Source organism: Biomphalaria glabrata, chromosome 13, assembly GCF_947242115.1.
Source record: "Biomphalaria glabrata chromosome 13, xgBioGlab47.1, whole genome shotgun sequence".
In the NCBI taxonomy this organism is placed as follows: domain Eukaryota; kingdom Metazoa; phylum Mollusca; class Gastropoda; family Planorbidae; genus Biomphalaria; species Biomphalaria glabrata.
In genome coordinates, this window is record NC_074723.1 from 29,692,038 (window position 1) to 29,708,986 (window position 16,949).

General features: G+C 35.5%; 1 protein-coding gene across 1 annotated transcript; it reads left to right on the top strand.

Annotated features, from left to right (window-relative positions):
- The first annotated feature begins 6,922 nt into the window (after window positions 1-6,922).
- On the top strand, window positions 6,923-16,041 carry LOC106077491 (glycine, glutamate and proline-rich protein-like). Its single transcript, XM_056009001.1, has 7 exons — window positions 6,923-7,080; window positions 9,353-9,412; window positions 10,710-10,799; window positions 12,650-12,762; window positions 14,127-14,231; window positions 14,609-14,654; window positions 15,782-16,041. The coding sequence occupies exons 1-7, from the start codon at window positions 7,035-7,037 to the stop codon at window positions 15,916-15,918; spliced, it is 597 nt and encodes a 198-aa protein (XP_055864976.1). The 5' UTR covers window positions 6,923-7,034; the 3' UTR covers window positions 15,919-16,041.
- The last annotated feature ends 908 nt before the right edge of the window (window positions 16,042-16,949 follow it).

Here is a 16,949-nt window from a genome sequence, read left to right on the forward strand (position 1 = left end):
GGCATTTAAGTTTATCCACAGGCAAAAGGGTTCAATACCCATTCGTAAATATCCAAGTGAAGAATGTTTTCAAATCTTTGGTTTAGGTCGTCATAGATTTTACATAGAATAGTACGTAATAGAGATATTAATTAAACAGTGGTAAACAGTATTCAAATTATCCGATCGGATGAACTGGCTTTTAGCGAAGAAGTTATTATAATTGTAGGCTATACAATTTTCATCATTCTTCGGATCCTTGAAGTTGTCTCTCGGACACACAGGGGTCCGTGCACCACAGTTTAAGAAACACTGTGATGAAGAACACATTATAAAGCAAGGTTGTGGTAACTGTTGCGTATGGTGTTTATTAGTGTGGTGGATGGTAGATAAGTGTTACTGTAGGAACAAGTCTAGAAGTGAATACCAGATGATAGTAAGAATGGCTGTGTTTAAAAAAATGAAAGAGAAAGAGATACACATAAAGTAAACACTATAAGACACTTTTAGAGACAAGATTTAAAATAGAGCATGTCACTTACAAAAAGAAATGTTGTAGCCTTACGATTTTTAACACTTTAATAAAGAATCAACTTTGCATTTGAAAAAGTGTTGTTAAATCATATGCAGCATGCACTAGCGGATCCAGAGCTTTGGAGTGGGGGGGGGGGCGATTTTTTTCCGTACCCTAACCCTAACGCCCAGTAAACCCTAACCCTACGCATAAACGTGCATACAGCGCGCGCGCACACACACACACGCACACACATATATATGTATATATATATATATATATATATATATATATATATATATATGAGAATAAAAAAAGCAGCATTTCTCAACCTTCGGCGAAAACCAAAACAACTGAAACGCAGAAACGCATTCTCCTGACAAGTACATCTCATTATTCATAAATGTAGTTCGGGGCGAAGCCCCGACGCCATAAGCGTTTTCTTGCTTTTTTGACTGCAGATACGCATTCTCCTGACAAGTACAGCTCATTCTTCACAATATAGTTCGGGGCGAAGCCCCGACGCCAAAAGCGTTTTCTTGCTTTTTTCACTGCAGAAACGCATTCTCCTGACAAGTACAGCTCATTATTCATAAATGTAGTTCGGGGCGAAGCCCCGACGCCAAAAGCGTTTTCTTGCATTCTTCATTGCAGAAACGCATTCTCCTGACATCTACAACTCATTACCCATAAATGAAGTTCGGGGCGAAGCCCCGACGCCAAAAGCGTTTTCTTGCATTCTTCTCTGCAGAAACGTATTCTCCTGACATCTACAACTCATTACTCATAAATGGAGTTCGGGGCGAAGCCCCGACTCCAAAAGCGTTTTCTTGCATTCTTCACTGCAGAAACGCATTCTCCTGACCTGAAGCTCATTATTCATACTATTAAAAAACGACCTTTCGAATAATGTTGTACTTGAAAAATATTCTAATTTGAATTTATAGACCCATAATACATTGCAAATAAAACCGATTTGTTCCTTGAAAAGATAGGATACCCCACGTATTTAGATTTTTGCTTTGAGGATCGCCGCCGAAAAAAAACTTATTCGATAAATAGTATTCAAGAAAACTCTAGCATAAATTGTGAGTTATAGTCCCAAATTTATTTAGCTAGAAAAATATCAGATTGAGTAAAGGTTGTGAAAAGGCGACTATGAAAATGTTATTTGGGTCTAGAACTCATCTCAATCATGACTCTTATACTGAAAAATTTCGTTTGAATTCTAATTTTTCCAATGCAAAGTCTTTCTTAAAATACTTATGATAACTTCATGTGAAATTACAAAAACTCTGTCTGGAAATGGGAATGGCGGTAGAGTGAAAACGATTAATCCTCACTCCTTTACTAATTTCTGCTAAAGATTGCATTTGGCATTAAAGAATAGGTATGGGGCGACTCGATATAAGAATTTAATTTATAGTATATATAAATTATATTAGTGACAGATTTTTTTAATTTTGTAATTTCTTAACTATAATACAAAAAGAAAAAGTATTGATTTGTCCGATGGGGGAAATGCGATTGCATGTATCGCCCCTCCCACCTGGTACAACCCTTTTTCATTTAAATTTTCTAATGATACAATTTGAGATTAGAGTGTGGTACGACATATTTACAATGGGTCACATATCAATACGTAGTTTATATTATATAGATATTCAACTAATTTTATTCACAAACTATGATTCTCCACAAAAATAGGACCGCCCCCCCCCAGCACTCAGAGGGCTAGAGTGGGGAGGGCAGTACTTGCAATCGCCCCCCCCCCTCACCCCACCGAATCGGCCAAAATACCAGAAAGGGAGCGACATAATATATCAACTACGTATTGAAAACGCTTTTGGCGTCGGGGCTTCGCCCCGAACTACATTTATGAATAATGAGCTGTACTTGTCAGGAGAATGCGTTTCTGCAGTGAAAAAAGCAAGAAAACGCTTTCTGCGTTTCAGTTGTTTTGGTTTTCGCCGAAGGTTGAGAAATGCTGCTTTTTTTATTCTCATATTTATATATATATATATATATATATATATATATATATATATATAATATATATATATATATATATATATATATATATATATATATATATATATATATATATATATATATATATATATATATATATATATATACATATATATGTGTGTGCGTGTGTGTGTGTGCGCGCGCGCTGTATGCACGTTTATGCGTAGGGTTAGGGTTTACTGGGCGTTAGGGTTAGGGTTCGGAAAAAAATCGCCCCCCCCCCACTCCAAAGTTCTGGATCCACTAGTGATTGAATATGTCGAAAAAAAATGAATTAGAGATTTTAAATTAATGTACTTATTAAACAAACTTCTGCAGTGACCATGACATTGAAACCCATTTCAAGTGCAAGTCCAAGTATCTAATGATGTTTAAAAAAAGTCCTTCTATTTAAAGTAGAACAAAACTTTATCCAAATCATCACGACCTATCAGAGATAAGAAAACATTTTCATGATTTGCAAAGATGATTTTTTAAAGTCATAGACAGCGTCGACATTGTCCATTTCGCCATGGTCCCATCTTGAAATTATTTGTTGCACATCCAGTGGTGTAGCTAGGGTTGGTGTCCACACCCCAGCACCCTCCTGCAACGCAACTGTACATCATTGAAACATACGCCAAAGGACAAGGGGACAGGAACGTCAAAATTATGGCGTGTTTTACTTTTATTTTGTGAAGAAAATGTTTCAGATTTGTTGATTTGTTTAGAGTAGCCTGTAAAAAAAAAGTTGTCATAAGTTCTGTGTTATCTGTCTGTCAATTTACGACCATCGACTGTATGCCTGTCATGCTTGAAATATGTACAACGGATAGATTGGCTTTCTGAAAGCGAACTTGTTTGTTTTAATTTATTTAAATATGTAAATTTTATTATATGCTTATGCACCATTTTTAAACAGAATTAATATGTCTTTTAGTTGTAAAACTGTATACACCCTAAGATCGAGCTACTTCTACAGTCTCATTTTATACATTCTCAAAGTTTTTTTTACATAGTTGAATTTTACTGACATGTCAGAGCATATTTTTTTAAAACCTTTATCTTTAATGCAGAAAAAAAACAACAGATTGAGTTTCGAAAAATTTGAATAACTAGCAGTTGTGTTGACCTTTTAATTCACAAACATCAGTGCTATCTCTATTGAACTAATTGTTATTGTCGCCCTTTTTTTTCAGTGCAATACATGTATATTTTCTTAAACAAACTATCCCCCCCCCCTCTTTTCCAACCGAATCCTTTAATACTATCAATGGTTTTAATATCATATTGTATTTAAAAAAAGAATAAAACCATCTGGCCACAATTGTCTCAAAAAAAAACGCATGCTTTAGGCCTACCAGCCATTACAATTAACCTGAAGAAAGCAGTTCCTTACATTCAAGCAATCCAAGCCGCTGGTACACTGGCTCTAGATGACAACACGGGTTGTCGTTTTGAAGTAAATATAAAGTTTAGTGTAACGTTTAGGACATGTTGTCAGCATTCACCGTTATGGTAGCGTGGTCGAGTGATCTCTAGCGTTGGTGGCTTGCGTGGGTTTGATTCTAACCGCTGCGTAAAAAAAAAATTACTCACTTTTTGGATAACTAAGTGAGACTGGACAGACGGAATTGTATTTGTTTTTTTTTTTAAAGTTTGTACTAAAGTATATATATGTTTACTTTCATTTCGTTATCTGTGGCCCACATGTTAAAACTGCAAACTATTCCCAGAGCACACATTGTATTTGTTTTAGGAACAAATTAGACAAGCAAGAATATTTATAACATAGTAACAACCAATAAAACTCAAATATTTGATTTAGTCACAGACACTTCCTTAGCTAGAGGAAGAGAACCTTCTGATCTGAAGTTTAATTGTTCCGAAAACACCAACCTCCTAAGACACCTTTTTTCTGTACAGCAGTGCTGAACAACTGAAGAAAACAGCACACTTTTTTTCCTTGGCACAGTCTGCAAAAGAGCTCACAGCTCAGCAGCAATAAAGCTGGCTAGAAGAAGAAGAAGAAGACACCTTTTTATTTAGTATGAGATTTATTTTGGATAGCGCGTGATGCTTTTGTTATGTCTTGTACTGTAATCGTTTTATTTTTCAATACAAATACCTTTTTAAATTTAATGTCAATGATTGCTAAGGGTTTCATAATATTTCAACAAAAATGAAGGGGTCCAGCGCTAACAAAATTATAAATTTTTAAAATTTCTTTTGATAAAGATATAGCCTACATGCTTGGCTATTATGGGATAATGAGCATGTAAGAGGTTTAGACTACTTGGCCATATTACAGAGGGGAGAGTAGGGAACTGATATCACGACCAAATTTAGGAATTTTTAGTTTCGAGATTTCAGTTGATTTTTTTTTTTGGCTGTGTTCTATCTTCAAGATTCCCGCATCGAAACAAAAATTTGGGTTATTACTGCACAGATGAAGGAGACATCAGTTGACAGGATGGCTATGCAGATGGAAATACTTTTTTTTAAGTCATCTGAGGACGTTGTCCTCATTAAAGTTGAAATTGGTAATTCCAAGTCGTCTTCTGCAGCTCTCATAAATGTACTGCTGAAGAAATTTGACATATTTTAAATAGATGCACACTATGTAATATACCGAAACAGTATTTAGCCCCTGTTTGTTGAGAGAGAGAGAGAGAGAGAGAGAGAGAGAGAGACAAAGAAAGGAAGAGAGACACAGAGAGAAACCGAGAGAGGGAATGAGTGAGAGATACAGCGAGACAAAGATTGAGAGACAGAGAGTCGGAGAGACAGAGAGAGGGAGACAGAGAGAGGGAGACAGAGAAGGAGAGAGAAGAGAGAGATTCGCTGATTGTTTGAATCGACACAGATGTAGCTACTAAGTGAGGTCGTGCTCATGTTTGTTGTGCTAATGTTTGATGGTATACAAACTCTAAACATATATCCTTAATTACTATCTCCTTGTTACAATTTAAAAGACTCTTTTCTGCTTTACATAAAAATAAAGACGGTTGGTCGTTGTGCTGGCCACATGACACCTTCGTTTGCAGTATGCCACAGATGACCTTTACATCCTCTGTCCCAAAGATCACAAGGTCTGAAAGGGGAACATACATTGAAGATAGATAGATACATAGATAAACTCTCTTTTTCTTTTAGTATAACTACCTATAGTAAGTCTGGACATTACAGTACATCAGAAGTACCCCTGAAGTACCTCTGTAGTACCTCTGGAGTCGCATAGAAACGTGTTTTATTATTTGTAGTATTTTTTTTTCTTTTGTTACCTTGAACTATTCACTTGCGATTTTACATAAAAACAACATAATTTTTTTTTTTGTTTTAGCAAATATTTTTTGTGTGTGTTTGCAAGGTGGAGGTTTTACAGTGAAGGTAAATGAAAGGTCACATGAGAAGTGACCAAAAAAAAATCAGTTGACCAGATCAGGCGCAGCTGTTTGTGTAAGCACTGAAAAATGGCTAATGGTTTTATAATGTCTTAAATTCTTTTAACTCTCTCTCTCTCTCTCTCTCTCTCTCTCCATCTCTCTCTCTCTCCATCTCTCTCTCTCTCTCTATCTATCCGCTGCATACCTATAGAGATGTAGGAAATATAGAAATCGAAGATCTAGAGTTTTAATTATTCTCTGTTCTTGGTATGTTTCCGCCCAAGTCCAAGGTCGTATGTTTTGGAGAAAAAAAAGGGGGGGAGGGGTTGGCAGCGCTTTATAACAATTATATCTAATTTAAAATTTGAAAAATGAAGTTGTTTTTTTTTAAATTGGAACAATGTAACAAACTCTCACACACATTCAAAGAGGCACACACATACACATGCATTGACGTGGTGAATTTTATATAACTGCTTTTTTTTGTCATCACGATAATAACAAATTTATAATCATGTCTGACTAACAACATTTGTATAATCACTCAATTTAGAGACATAAAAAGATGCATATAAATACATATTTCTCATTCCATATGCTAAGACAAATTCGTACAAGGGTTCTTTCTTTCCTATTGCAAATAGAGCATGGAATCGGCTAACCTGAATTTGCCAAGAGAACCAATGGCTTTGAAGAGATTATCGATATTTAGTATGCACAACTAGATGGTTATCAGACGTTGGTCACTGTTACGTTCCTTTCTAAGATGAGACTCTTTGATCAGTACATTAACACTAAAACAACAACGTCATCGTTTAGAACTCATTTAATGTCCATGAAACACTCGAACACTATTTCGTTTCTATTTCTCCATTTTGGTTCTCCTCTCCTTTCAACACGTATTCGCACCATTCCACATTTACACTAACAGTAACAGTCACCATACTTGCCGCATGATATATAGTTTTGTTAAAGACATTTAAGAAAACTTTATCTATTTATTCGACTTCAGTGCTCTAGTAAGTGTCAGAAGAAAAAAAATGAGAATCACTGTTAATAAAACTTTAAAAACTTTGACCTATCACGATATAAGTCACTGATTGGCACGAAACAAATCCCATTAATTCAATTAAACTTGAACCAACATGCAAGTCTTTCTCCTCTGTGCCATTGTGGCTGTTGGCTACGCCGGTGAGTTTTTTTTTTTTTTTTTAATATCTCCTAACCAGGGCCGGCCTTAGGCATAGACAAACTAGGCAGCCTCCTAAGGCCTCCAATTGGTGGGGGGGGGGGGCCTCGCACAGGACTAACGAAAATTTTAGAGACAAAATTGCGAAACTTGGATCAGATCTCAAACAGATACCAGTTTAACTCTGTCTCTACTACGGAAATCGCAATATATGCATTTCAGTTATTTGTCGTGTTAAATATAGAGGGCAGATTTTTATAAATAGCGTAATTTCATTTTTTTTTCGTTGTTTCGCGTCCACCTAATTCACTTGGCCTAGTGACTCTATTACCCAAGGCCGGCCCTGTCCTAACTTGGGAATTTCTTCTTTCACTTTTACATCAATGGATAATTCTAAATCCTTAACACGGAGAGTTCAATGTATAGGAATTTCAAGGTTTAAATATTTCTACTTAGCAAGGAAAACTTAGAATATATCTGAACATATAAAGGGGACTAATTCAACGTATAACACCTTAATAGCCAAGTAAAATTTCTTTCCCTTGTTCGCGATACCAAACAAAATAATTTATTACCAATAAATAACTAACTAGTCAGTTAATATTTTTAAATTGATTCTTGTGTTTTCAGGTTAAAGAAATAATTGTGTAAAATTTCAGCTTGATCCGAGATAGGGTGTGGGAGAAATAGCTTATACAAACTTTTTACCAGACAGACAGACAAAGTGAGTTGATAAAAGCTTTGTAATTAACAAATGGTTTCTATTTTTGATCACCGCTTTGGTAATGATTTTTTAAAATAGGCATATATTCCATTGCAATTCTGATGAAATATAATATTCCTTACATTCGTCAACAATTTTTTCAACTATCGAAATCTGGTCAAATGTAGCCAACTGTAAGGATCGGTCTATAGGATTTTTTAATCCTGCGCTAAATAGTAATGGGATTGGGTCAGACACGTTAGAGCTTTTCCTGCTTAAGTAATCGGGTCAGGCAGCCAATGATGTCAAGTAATTTGTATTAATTTTGTACTGAAGGAATGCCTTTTTCTGGAGGCGCGGTGGCCGAGCTCTAGGCTTCCAAATTTCGGAATCATTAGGGCGCCTCTGAGGAGTCCACCCAGTTCTAAAGGGTACATGACAATAGTTGGGAAAAATAAAGGTGGTTGGTCGTTGCGTTGGACACATGACACTGACCACTTACTTTTGACGCCTTCATCAAACAGAAGATTGGCACTGAAAGCTGGTGCACACTGTTACAAATTGAATTGATGGGTTTTGAGCAGTAAAAGTTAAAGTTATAATTTCAAATGTTACAGTACGGCTATTGAGCTGATACTTACTTAGACTTAGAGCCTCCTGCACCGTTTGTCACATTGGGCAGCAAGCTGTTTTTGTAAATGTCTGAAGCCTCTTCCCACCTTGTGACCACTGCTCTGAGGTCCTCCATGAAAGTGTGGTGCCAAGTTATACGAGGGCGTCCCCGTTTGCGCTTTCCTCATATTGGTCTCTGTGTCATCGCAACTCTTGGTGTGCGTAATTCATTCTGTAGGAGAACATGTCCCGCAAACCTCATTCGACGCTTGAACACAACATCACTAAGTGGTCGAGTCCCAGTTAGGATTTCTTTGTTTGAGACCCGATCTCTGTAACTTTTCCTGATAGGGCTTTTGAAACTGGTCCTCTAGCGCAGTGACACCCACGCGCACGCCTTTTCGACCTGATAGCCAGATCGCCACACAATAGAGTTGAGTCCCACGGATCATTCTAATTTGGTTATATACTGTTGGTAGAAATTTTGAAGAACTGTACAGTGCTGCGTATGCGGATTTGGGATTTTGTTGGTGCGCATGTAATGCAAATAACTGGCTATTAATTAATGGCTGAAGATCTTTGTTTTAGAAAAGGTAGACGTTACAATGAAAATACAAAGCTATTTTGAACGAGTTAACAATCAAATATACCAGCTGTGACACGGCCACTAGATTCTAGTTGAAATGTTTGGAACCTATTTTTTTAAACCTGGAGAAGTATTTTTTTTTGTTTGCTATAAGGGAGTTTATCGATTTAACTATGGCACTGATAAAAGGTTTATAACTTTTAAACTCTTGTGTATCTAATTTTTATTGGACTCAAAGAGTCATCAGATCGTATCGTAATAGTTCTTCCTAAGTGATATAATTAATGGTACTTTCGAAACTATTTTTTTTTTTTGTTTTTGTAAAAAAACAAAAATTAATAAAAAAAAAATCACTTTGTATATTTCTCCGCAGCTCCCAGGACATGTCATGGTGATATCAACAATCTTCACCCTAAAGGCAAAGCAAGTGGAGGTAATTTAGAGGAGGGGCTGAAATTCGTTATCAATATGATTTTTTTTGGGGGGTAGGGGGTGGGGAGAGGCATGATTCAAATCACATTTTTTAAAGAAAGAGCTTTTTAATGAAAATTCCTTGTGTTGAAAACAAATTCGCAAGATAGTCTTTTCTGATCAGTGCATAACTTACTTTATATTACACCAATGACTTGGCTGGTTGTGAGAAATTCTTTATTCACAAGTGTGGTGAAAGTTAAAATCGAAGATAATGCAATGAGCTCACATAATATTTCTGGTCAACTTTTCTTTAAGGTTCAAGCATTGACCTTGTCATGACTATATCTAAACACATTTATTTATTTCTTGATATAATAATCAGACCGAATGTCGTCACTAAGCTAACGCTTTGACCTAACGCCTTGACCTAATGCCTTGACCTAATGCCTTGACTCATATTTTGATCTACTAAATTGGTCAATAGTCTTGCCCAAATATTTACAAAGTTCTCTACAACAAAAAGTAAAAAAAAAAGTATCTCTGATTTATAAAATCATTTTCTGTCAACTTTGTGTTATATTTTTGACTTAAAAAATTAATAAGAGATGTATAGTAAAAAATTTTAACTCTTTATCTCTTATTCGACGATTCGATGATTTGACCCCATTAAATTAAATTTTTGCCTTTTTTTATTAACATTAATTTGTGCCATATAGAAAGACAATGCATTATCCTTCAATTCTAAATGAAATAAAACATTTTCTGATAACAAAGTTATAGAAGTTCAATCATTACTACAAATGAACAAAATGAATAATTACGTCGGATCATGGAAAATAATTACGGAGAGAAGGAGTTTTAAAAAAGTTATTCATATTAACATTTCTTTTTCATCGCATCGTTATTATTTTTATTGCTTACAGAAAAAAATATTTCAAATCTAACGTGGCTAAAAATGTTTCTAACATACATGTGTCTTTTTTCTAGGACACAAAATAAAATTATTGATATAGATACTGTAATCTTCTTAAACATAGAAAGCAAATGATTTTTATACATGAATTGTAACATAAGAAAGATTTCTTTTCCAACAATCTATGGAACAAAAAAAAATGAAGACTTTGGTTAAGGGTTATTGTCTTCTAAGACTTCGAGGTCAACTATGAATATTTGAGATAATGTTTATACAAGGGGTACTGAGAGGAATTGTAATGCCCATGGGATGTCTATTTGTTTCTTTGTATAAATATACTTATACATCCTGGAAGCTGCTCTTGAAAAGGTTTCAAGGAAATGAATATATTTTTGAACCACAGGTGTAGCCGCCTCTGAAGCCGATGTTGCCTACGATATTCCCGCTCTTGAAAGACACAGGAACTGTTACCAGGCCAGCGCTGATAGAAACTGTACGTACACAAGGGTTAGGGTTTTAAGTTAAGATTAAATTCATGGTAAGGGTTTAAATTAAAGATAGGATTAAAGTTAGGGATAGGGTTAGAGTTAAGATAAAAGTGAGTTAAAGTTTGGTTGTTGTTTTTTTTTTTTTGCTATTACTATCATTGTAATATTTGTGTAGCTTACTGTCCAGTTTATTTCAATATTATCTACATAACTCTAATAATACGATAGATAGATAGATAGATAGATAGATAGATAGATAGATAGATAGATAGATAGATAAGGTAGATAGATTGATAAATAAGATTGATAGATAAGATTGATAGATTGAAAGATAGATAAATAGATAAGATAGATAGATAGATAGATAGATAGATAGATAGATAGATAGATAGATAGATAGATAGATAGATAGATAGATAGATAGATAGATTAGATAGATAGATAGACCCATATATTAGATAGATAGATAGATAGATTAGATAGATAGAGAGATAGATAGTTTGATAGATAGATAGATTAGATAGATAGATAGATAGATAATGACCTGCATATTTTTTAAATCACATCTAACGCCATTCGCAGCTACATCTGTACTTAGGTTTTCTATGTTCGCGTCTGTCTTGTGCGATAGCTTTTATTGCTATTGCCCTGCCGCTTTCGTAACTGAATAACTTAAATGTAAGCCCTTACTTGCAAGCATGGGTTCTAAACTTTTTAACCCAACGGCCCCAGTATGTTAAAGTCAACAACACCAAATCGTCAACTCGAGTACTATGTACGGGTGCTCCACAAGGTTGTGTACTTTCTCCTGTACTATACACTCTTTACACTAATGACATAAGAAGCATCTATGACTCAGTTAAACTCATTAAATTCGCTGATGATACTGCCATAGTCGGTCTTATTTCAGGAGACGAAACTCAGTATCGAAGCTCGATAGAAGAGTTTACAAACTGGTGCACCGACAACTTTCTAGAACTGAATGTAACAAAAACTAAAGAACTTATAATAGATTTTAGAAAGAAAAAACAAACTATACGTGAACTGCAAATAAACACTACATCTATAGAACAAGTAAAGGCATATAAATATCTAGGCGTTATCATCAACAACAAGCTTTCATGGGAAGACCACCTTGGAACTCTGACAAAGAAAACAGCCCAGCGACTCTTTTTTCTATACAAACTCAACAGTTTTAAATTAAACAAGAAGATCCTTGAGACATTTTACGGCGCGACTGTACAAAATCTGCTAACATACGGAATAAGTTGTTGGCAAGGCAACGCCTCATCTAAACTGTTGCAACGTCTAGAAAACATCATTAAAAAAGCATCAAAAATTACACTCACAACATTACCACATTTAAAGGAACTTTTTGAACAAACGTGCCTAAGAAAAATCGAAAAAATCTTGGAAGACAACGGCCACCCGCTCCATCAGAACTACGCCAGGTCGTCGCGAAGTGGGCGACTGCTGTCAATCAAAACAAGAACGGAGCGGTACAAAAACTCGTTCGTACCTCACTCGGTCAGACTCTATCACCGCCACTCATTAATCAGGGAACATGAAATGCACCAAGATACCTGTGTGTAGTCGCTGAATGAACTCTTTATGTTGTCTGTTGTATTTATGTGTATTTTTCTGTTGTGTTGTCTTTATATGAGAAACGAGTCCTTGTAATCACAACAAATTTCCGTAAGGATCAATAAAGCAGTCTTAGTCTTAGTTTTAGTCTTAAGAATTCTTCAGCTGTCTCATTGGATGTCATTATAATATAAGGTAGAAACAGTTTAAAGATGTACCATATACACAAAATGTGATGACGAATAATTCTTTACACAATTTATTTTTTTAGGCATTCAAGCTTCAGTACTTGCTGCTATCGCAAGTAGAGAGTCCAGAGGCGGCACCCTTTTAGTTGCCACTGGTGGTTGGGGGGACAACCATAACGCATGGGGTATTATGCAAGTAAGTCTATTAGGAACCATTCATTACGATTAATCAAAACCGGTGCTTTCAAGAAGCAACGGAATCACGAGTTCTTTTGGAGTAGCACAACAGTCTCACCCCAAATATGCATCTATTAACATGGGGTATTAAACACTGACTCCTTTTTTGTCCAACCTCTCCTTCAAGGCGCCGACCCTGAGCTATGAAAATAGTTTTTAATCAAAGCATTACTAAAAACCTACAAGGAAAGTATGACCTTATGAAGTTGTAAAATAAAACACTCAGTTCAAAAGTAATAGAAAATAAAATTTGTAAAACAATAAAACTATTCTAGCTAAAATTTATACCAGAGAGAGAGACAGAAAGAGAGACAGAGAGAGAGAGAGAGAAACAGAGACAGAGAGGCAGACAGAGATACATAGAGAGATAGAAAAAGAGACAGAGACGAAGAGAGAGCGACAAAGAAAAACACAGAGAGAGAGAGAGAGAAAGAGAGAGACGGAGAGACAGAGAGAGACAAAGAGAGAGACAGACAGAGAGAGAGAGTGACAAATAATGAGAGAAAGAGAGAAAAAAAGAGACGGAGAGACAGAGATACAAAGAGAGACAGAGAGACAAAGAAAGACAGACAGAGAGACGGAGAGACACATAGAGAGAGAGGGAGAGAGAGAAAGAGAGAGAGAACAAAACGCAATGAAGATATGAGGTGACAATATAATAAAACCTAAATAACAAAGTAAGAAAATAAAAGAAAATAGATTGAGACAGATAAAAAAAAAACAATGTCAAGGACGACATATTAAAAGGTCACCGTTGCCAACTATATAATGACAAGGACAATATTTAAAAAAAAAAGATTATTTAAGGGAAAGAACTGCACATTTATAGCCATATATCTTAATAAAATAATTGGCCAATTTTTTTTTTATTGATTCGTGTTTTCATAGAGACAGTGAATAACTATGCAAAATTGCCATTTGTTCCGAGAATGGGAAGTGGGAGAACTAACGTGTACAAAATTTATAACAGACGGAGGGATATTTGATATAAGCCTTGTACAAATTAACAAGTCCTACAAATTAAAGGAGCTTACAAATTTAATTCTATAAAGTGCTGAAATGGAGGAAAAAATAGTATACAGTTATTAGGATACTTTCGTATTCTGTACACCGGACTCTCCAAACAACTTGCTATGTATAAGTTCGTCTCTATGTATTTACATCGCCAATGATAAATGTAAAGTATAATGAAATATGATTATGAGATCTTTGAAATCTAAAAACTCTTATGAAAACTCTGAAAAAGTCTTTAATTTTATATTGTATGTAAATATTGATTAGAAACATTTCATTTGTTTATTTCTTACTACTTGATCACTCTAGTGTGACGTCAGGTATTCTGGACTTCCATGTACCTCCGTGCCCTGGGACAGTTGTGAGCACATCGAGATGTTGGTCAACAGACTCTTGGTGCCATACGTCAACCAGGTAAATCAACTAAGAATTAGATTTAGGTAGAGATAGAAGGAAGGACTCCTCAACTTATTCTAAGGCTTGACTCTCTATCAAAAGTCATTCTTCAAATCAGAGGCGTAGCGAGCAAAACGTGCGCACGGGGCAAGAAACTTTCCATTATTTTTTTAATATTCTTGTTTCGAGATGTGTACACAAATGCTAGTGTAGATAGCTGACTGACTTCATGAGAGTTCCAATTTTGTTTTCTTACTGACATACATTTGTTGTCTTAACCAGATCGCAAAATATTTATTGATAATAGTTTGTTGAAATTCTTTATCGGTACATGATATTACCAAAATAAGAATATAAAATGTCATTAAATAAGTCGCAAACATGTTTCTATTTAGGTACACAACAAATTCCCTAGTTGGTCAATGGATCAAGCCCTTCAAGGTTAGTCTTAAACATTTTCATCATTAATATTGTTATATCTCTGCCCTGCAGTGGTAATTATGGTGCGCACAATCTCTCTATTTAGCACACGACATTAATGGCATCCTTATAGAGACATTACTTCTGTTTAATAAACCTCATTCACCAATCGTAAACAAACAACATTTAGCCACCTGATAATATTCATAAAAGAGTGAAAAACAAAACGTATCACGTGATGGCCTTTAGTGTATTACGTAATTTGTATAGAAGAGATAGAGAACCACGTAGCTAAATGTTGATTGTTTACAACTGGTGAATGAGGTCCATTGTGATAGCTTAGAAAGTAGCTGTGTGCAAGGCGGAGTTTTACGTATTTGTTTGTGCATTTCATCTAGTAATGAATATTGGTCATTGTTATTTCATCCTGCGTTGTTATAGATTCAAAAAGATATAATAAATAATTTGTTGATCCTTATTTATTCAACCCCTCCTCCTTTTTAATTTTTAATATCGTCCACTAAAAAATTCTAAACAAATGATTCACTAAATCGACTTTTATCTGGTACCAAATCAGTTCTAGTTCTATACCCTTTCTGTGAGTGTTCTTTAAGGGTCGAGCACGCGTTCATTAATCACACATTGACCAATGGGAAGTATTTTACCCATAGGTCAGGAATGAGAGAAGGCGATTCAGCAAACCATCTGTCCGGAGCCCGCTTTCCTCATCAACTAGATTACCATTTAATCATATCCGTTGTGAGACACACCTCCTCAAGCCCCTACTGGGTTCACTTATCCAACGAGGCCGAAAGCCGAGCTCACGAAGTTTAGTACATTTTCCTTTAATGAGCGCTAATATAAATGAGCGTATAGCTCCCCCCACCCGGTTGAGGAACAGCGTAGAGGATGGGGGGATTCAGCTGAGCCTTTCATTCTCCAAAATAGCAATGCAAGTTCCCTAGAGGAATGCTACCGTCCCAATTAGCCAGTCTCCTCTAACAGACATTGCACAATGAAGAGATCTACACTCCTTCCTCAAAACTTGTGCAGTTTGAAGACATCAATGATTTTTGTTTTCGAGCTATTGTGAAAACAAAAAGCTCAATATATTTTAAAAATAATTTTCAACTTTCCTTTGCGAACAGGTGCATTGGCAGGTTACAACGGCGGAGTCAGCAGGGTGACATCATGGGCTGATGTTGATGCCGGCACCACTGGACACGACTACAGTAATGACGTAGTAGCCAGAGCCAAGTATCTTTTGGCCCATGGATGGAACTAGAAATTTATTTTTTTTTCAATAAAGTGGCATCTAGTCAAAATCCTATCTTTTATATTTGAATCAATAACTTGCTTTATTTTCTGTTCAAGATCTTTCATAATAAATAAACTAAAAACTACAAAATTGTATTATTTTGTTTTTCTTTCATGTTTTAGATAGAAGCAAAGAAGATAAGATTGTATACAATGGCTTTATTTAACGTGATATGAAAGGAAGTTTGTGTTATACACAAACTCGAAGGAGGTAACTGCGGGTCGTACTCACGCTTTAAGATTAGACTTCTATGAACTTCTCGATGACGACAAATGACCCAGTAACACTCTGAACGAAAGTGGGATAAAGGAATTTTTATATATTTCTGTTTTAGTCCTAATGGAAAGGAGACGACCGCTTCGTTCATATCTGATGTAACAGTGGTCTAATGGAGCAGGTTGTCTTTAAGAATCGTGTGTTTTGGAAAGGCATCTTCCATGAAATACCTGACCTGTCTCAAATGGTGTGAAGCAGGGATTAGTGCTGGCTCTATTCCGCTTAATGTTTACCGCTATGCTAAAAGAGAAAGGTGGGGCAAGCAACAATGCTGCCGAGTGAAAGATAAATCGTCCTTTAAAAAATGGTCAAGGGGAGATAATGTATACATAAGTAACCACGAGGAAGGGGAGAGAACACTATTGGCAATGTGGAAATATAGAGAATCGGGAAAAAAAAGAGGGGGGGGGGATCAAGTAATGAAATAGTTTAGTGCAGATGTACAAATGAAAGTGTACGCAATAGCGCACATTAGAAATTAATTAAAATAGAACTATATTTCATCTTTATTTATATCCTTTATCTATTTTACATGAATCAATCGTATAAACATTACGATATCATAAATAATTATAAACACATATAAAACATGTCTGTATCCTCATGGCACACTGGAGTACCTATCAGTCATACATACGTTAAGGAAATAAATAAATATACGGATTTATATGTGAACAATGCATTTATATTAAGCGAAACAAATCACTCTACATTGAATAAAT

What these genes read in the sequence shown, in the direction of transcription:
- LOC106077491 (XM_056009001.1), top strand. Translation starts at nt 7,035, where the DNA reads ATGCAAGTCTTTCTCCTCTGTGCCATTGTGGCTGTTGGCTACGCCG. An exon ending in ACGCATGGGGTATTATGCAA is followed by an intron (nt 12,763 to 14,126) that starts GTAAGTCTATTA and finishes TGATCACTCTAG; the next exon opens with TGTGACGTCAGGTATTCTGG. An exon ending in TGGTGCCATACGTCAACCAG is followed by an intron (nt 14,232 to 14,608) that starts GTAAATCAACTA and finishes GTTTCTATTTAG; the next exon opens with GTACACAACAAATTCCCTAG.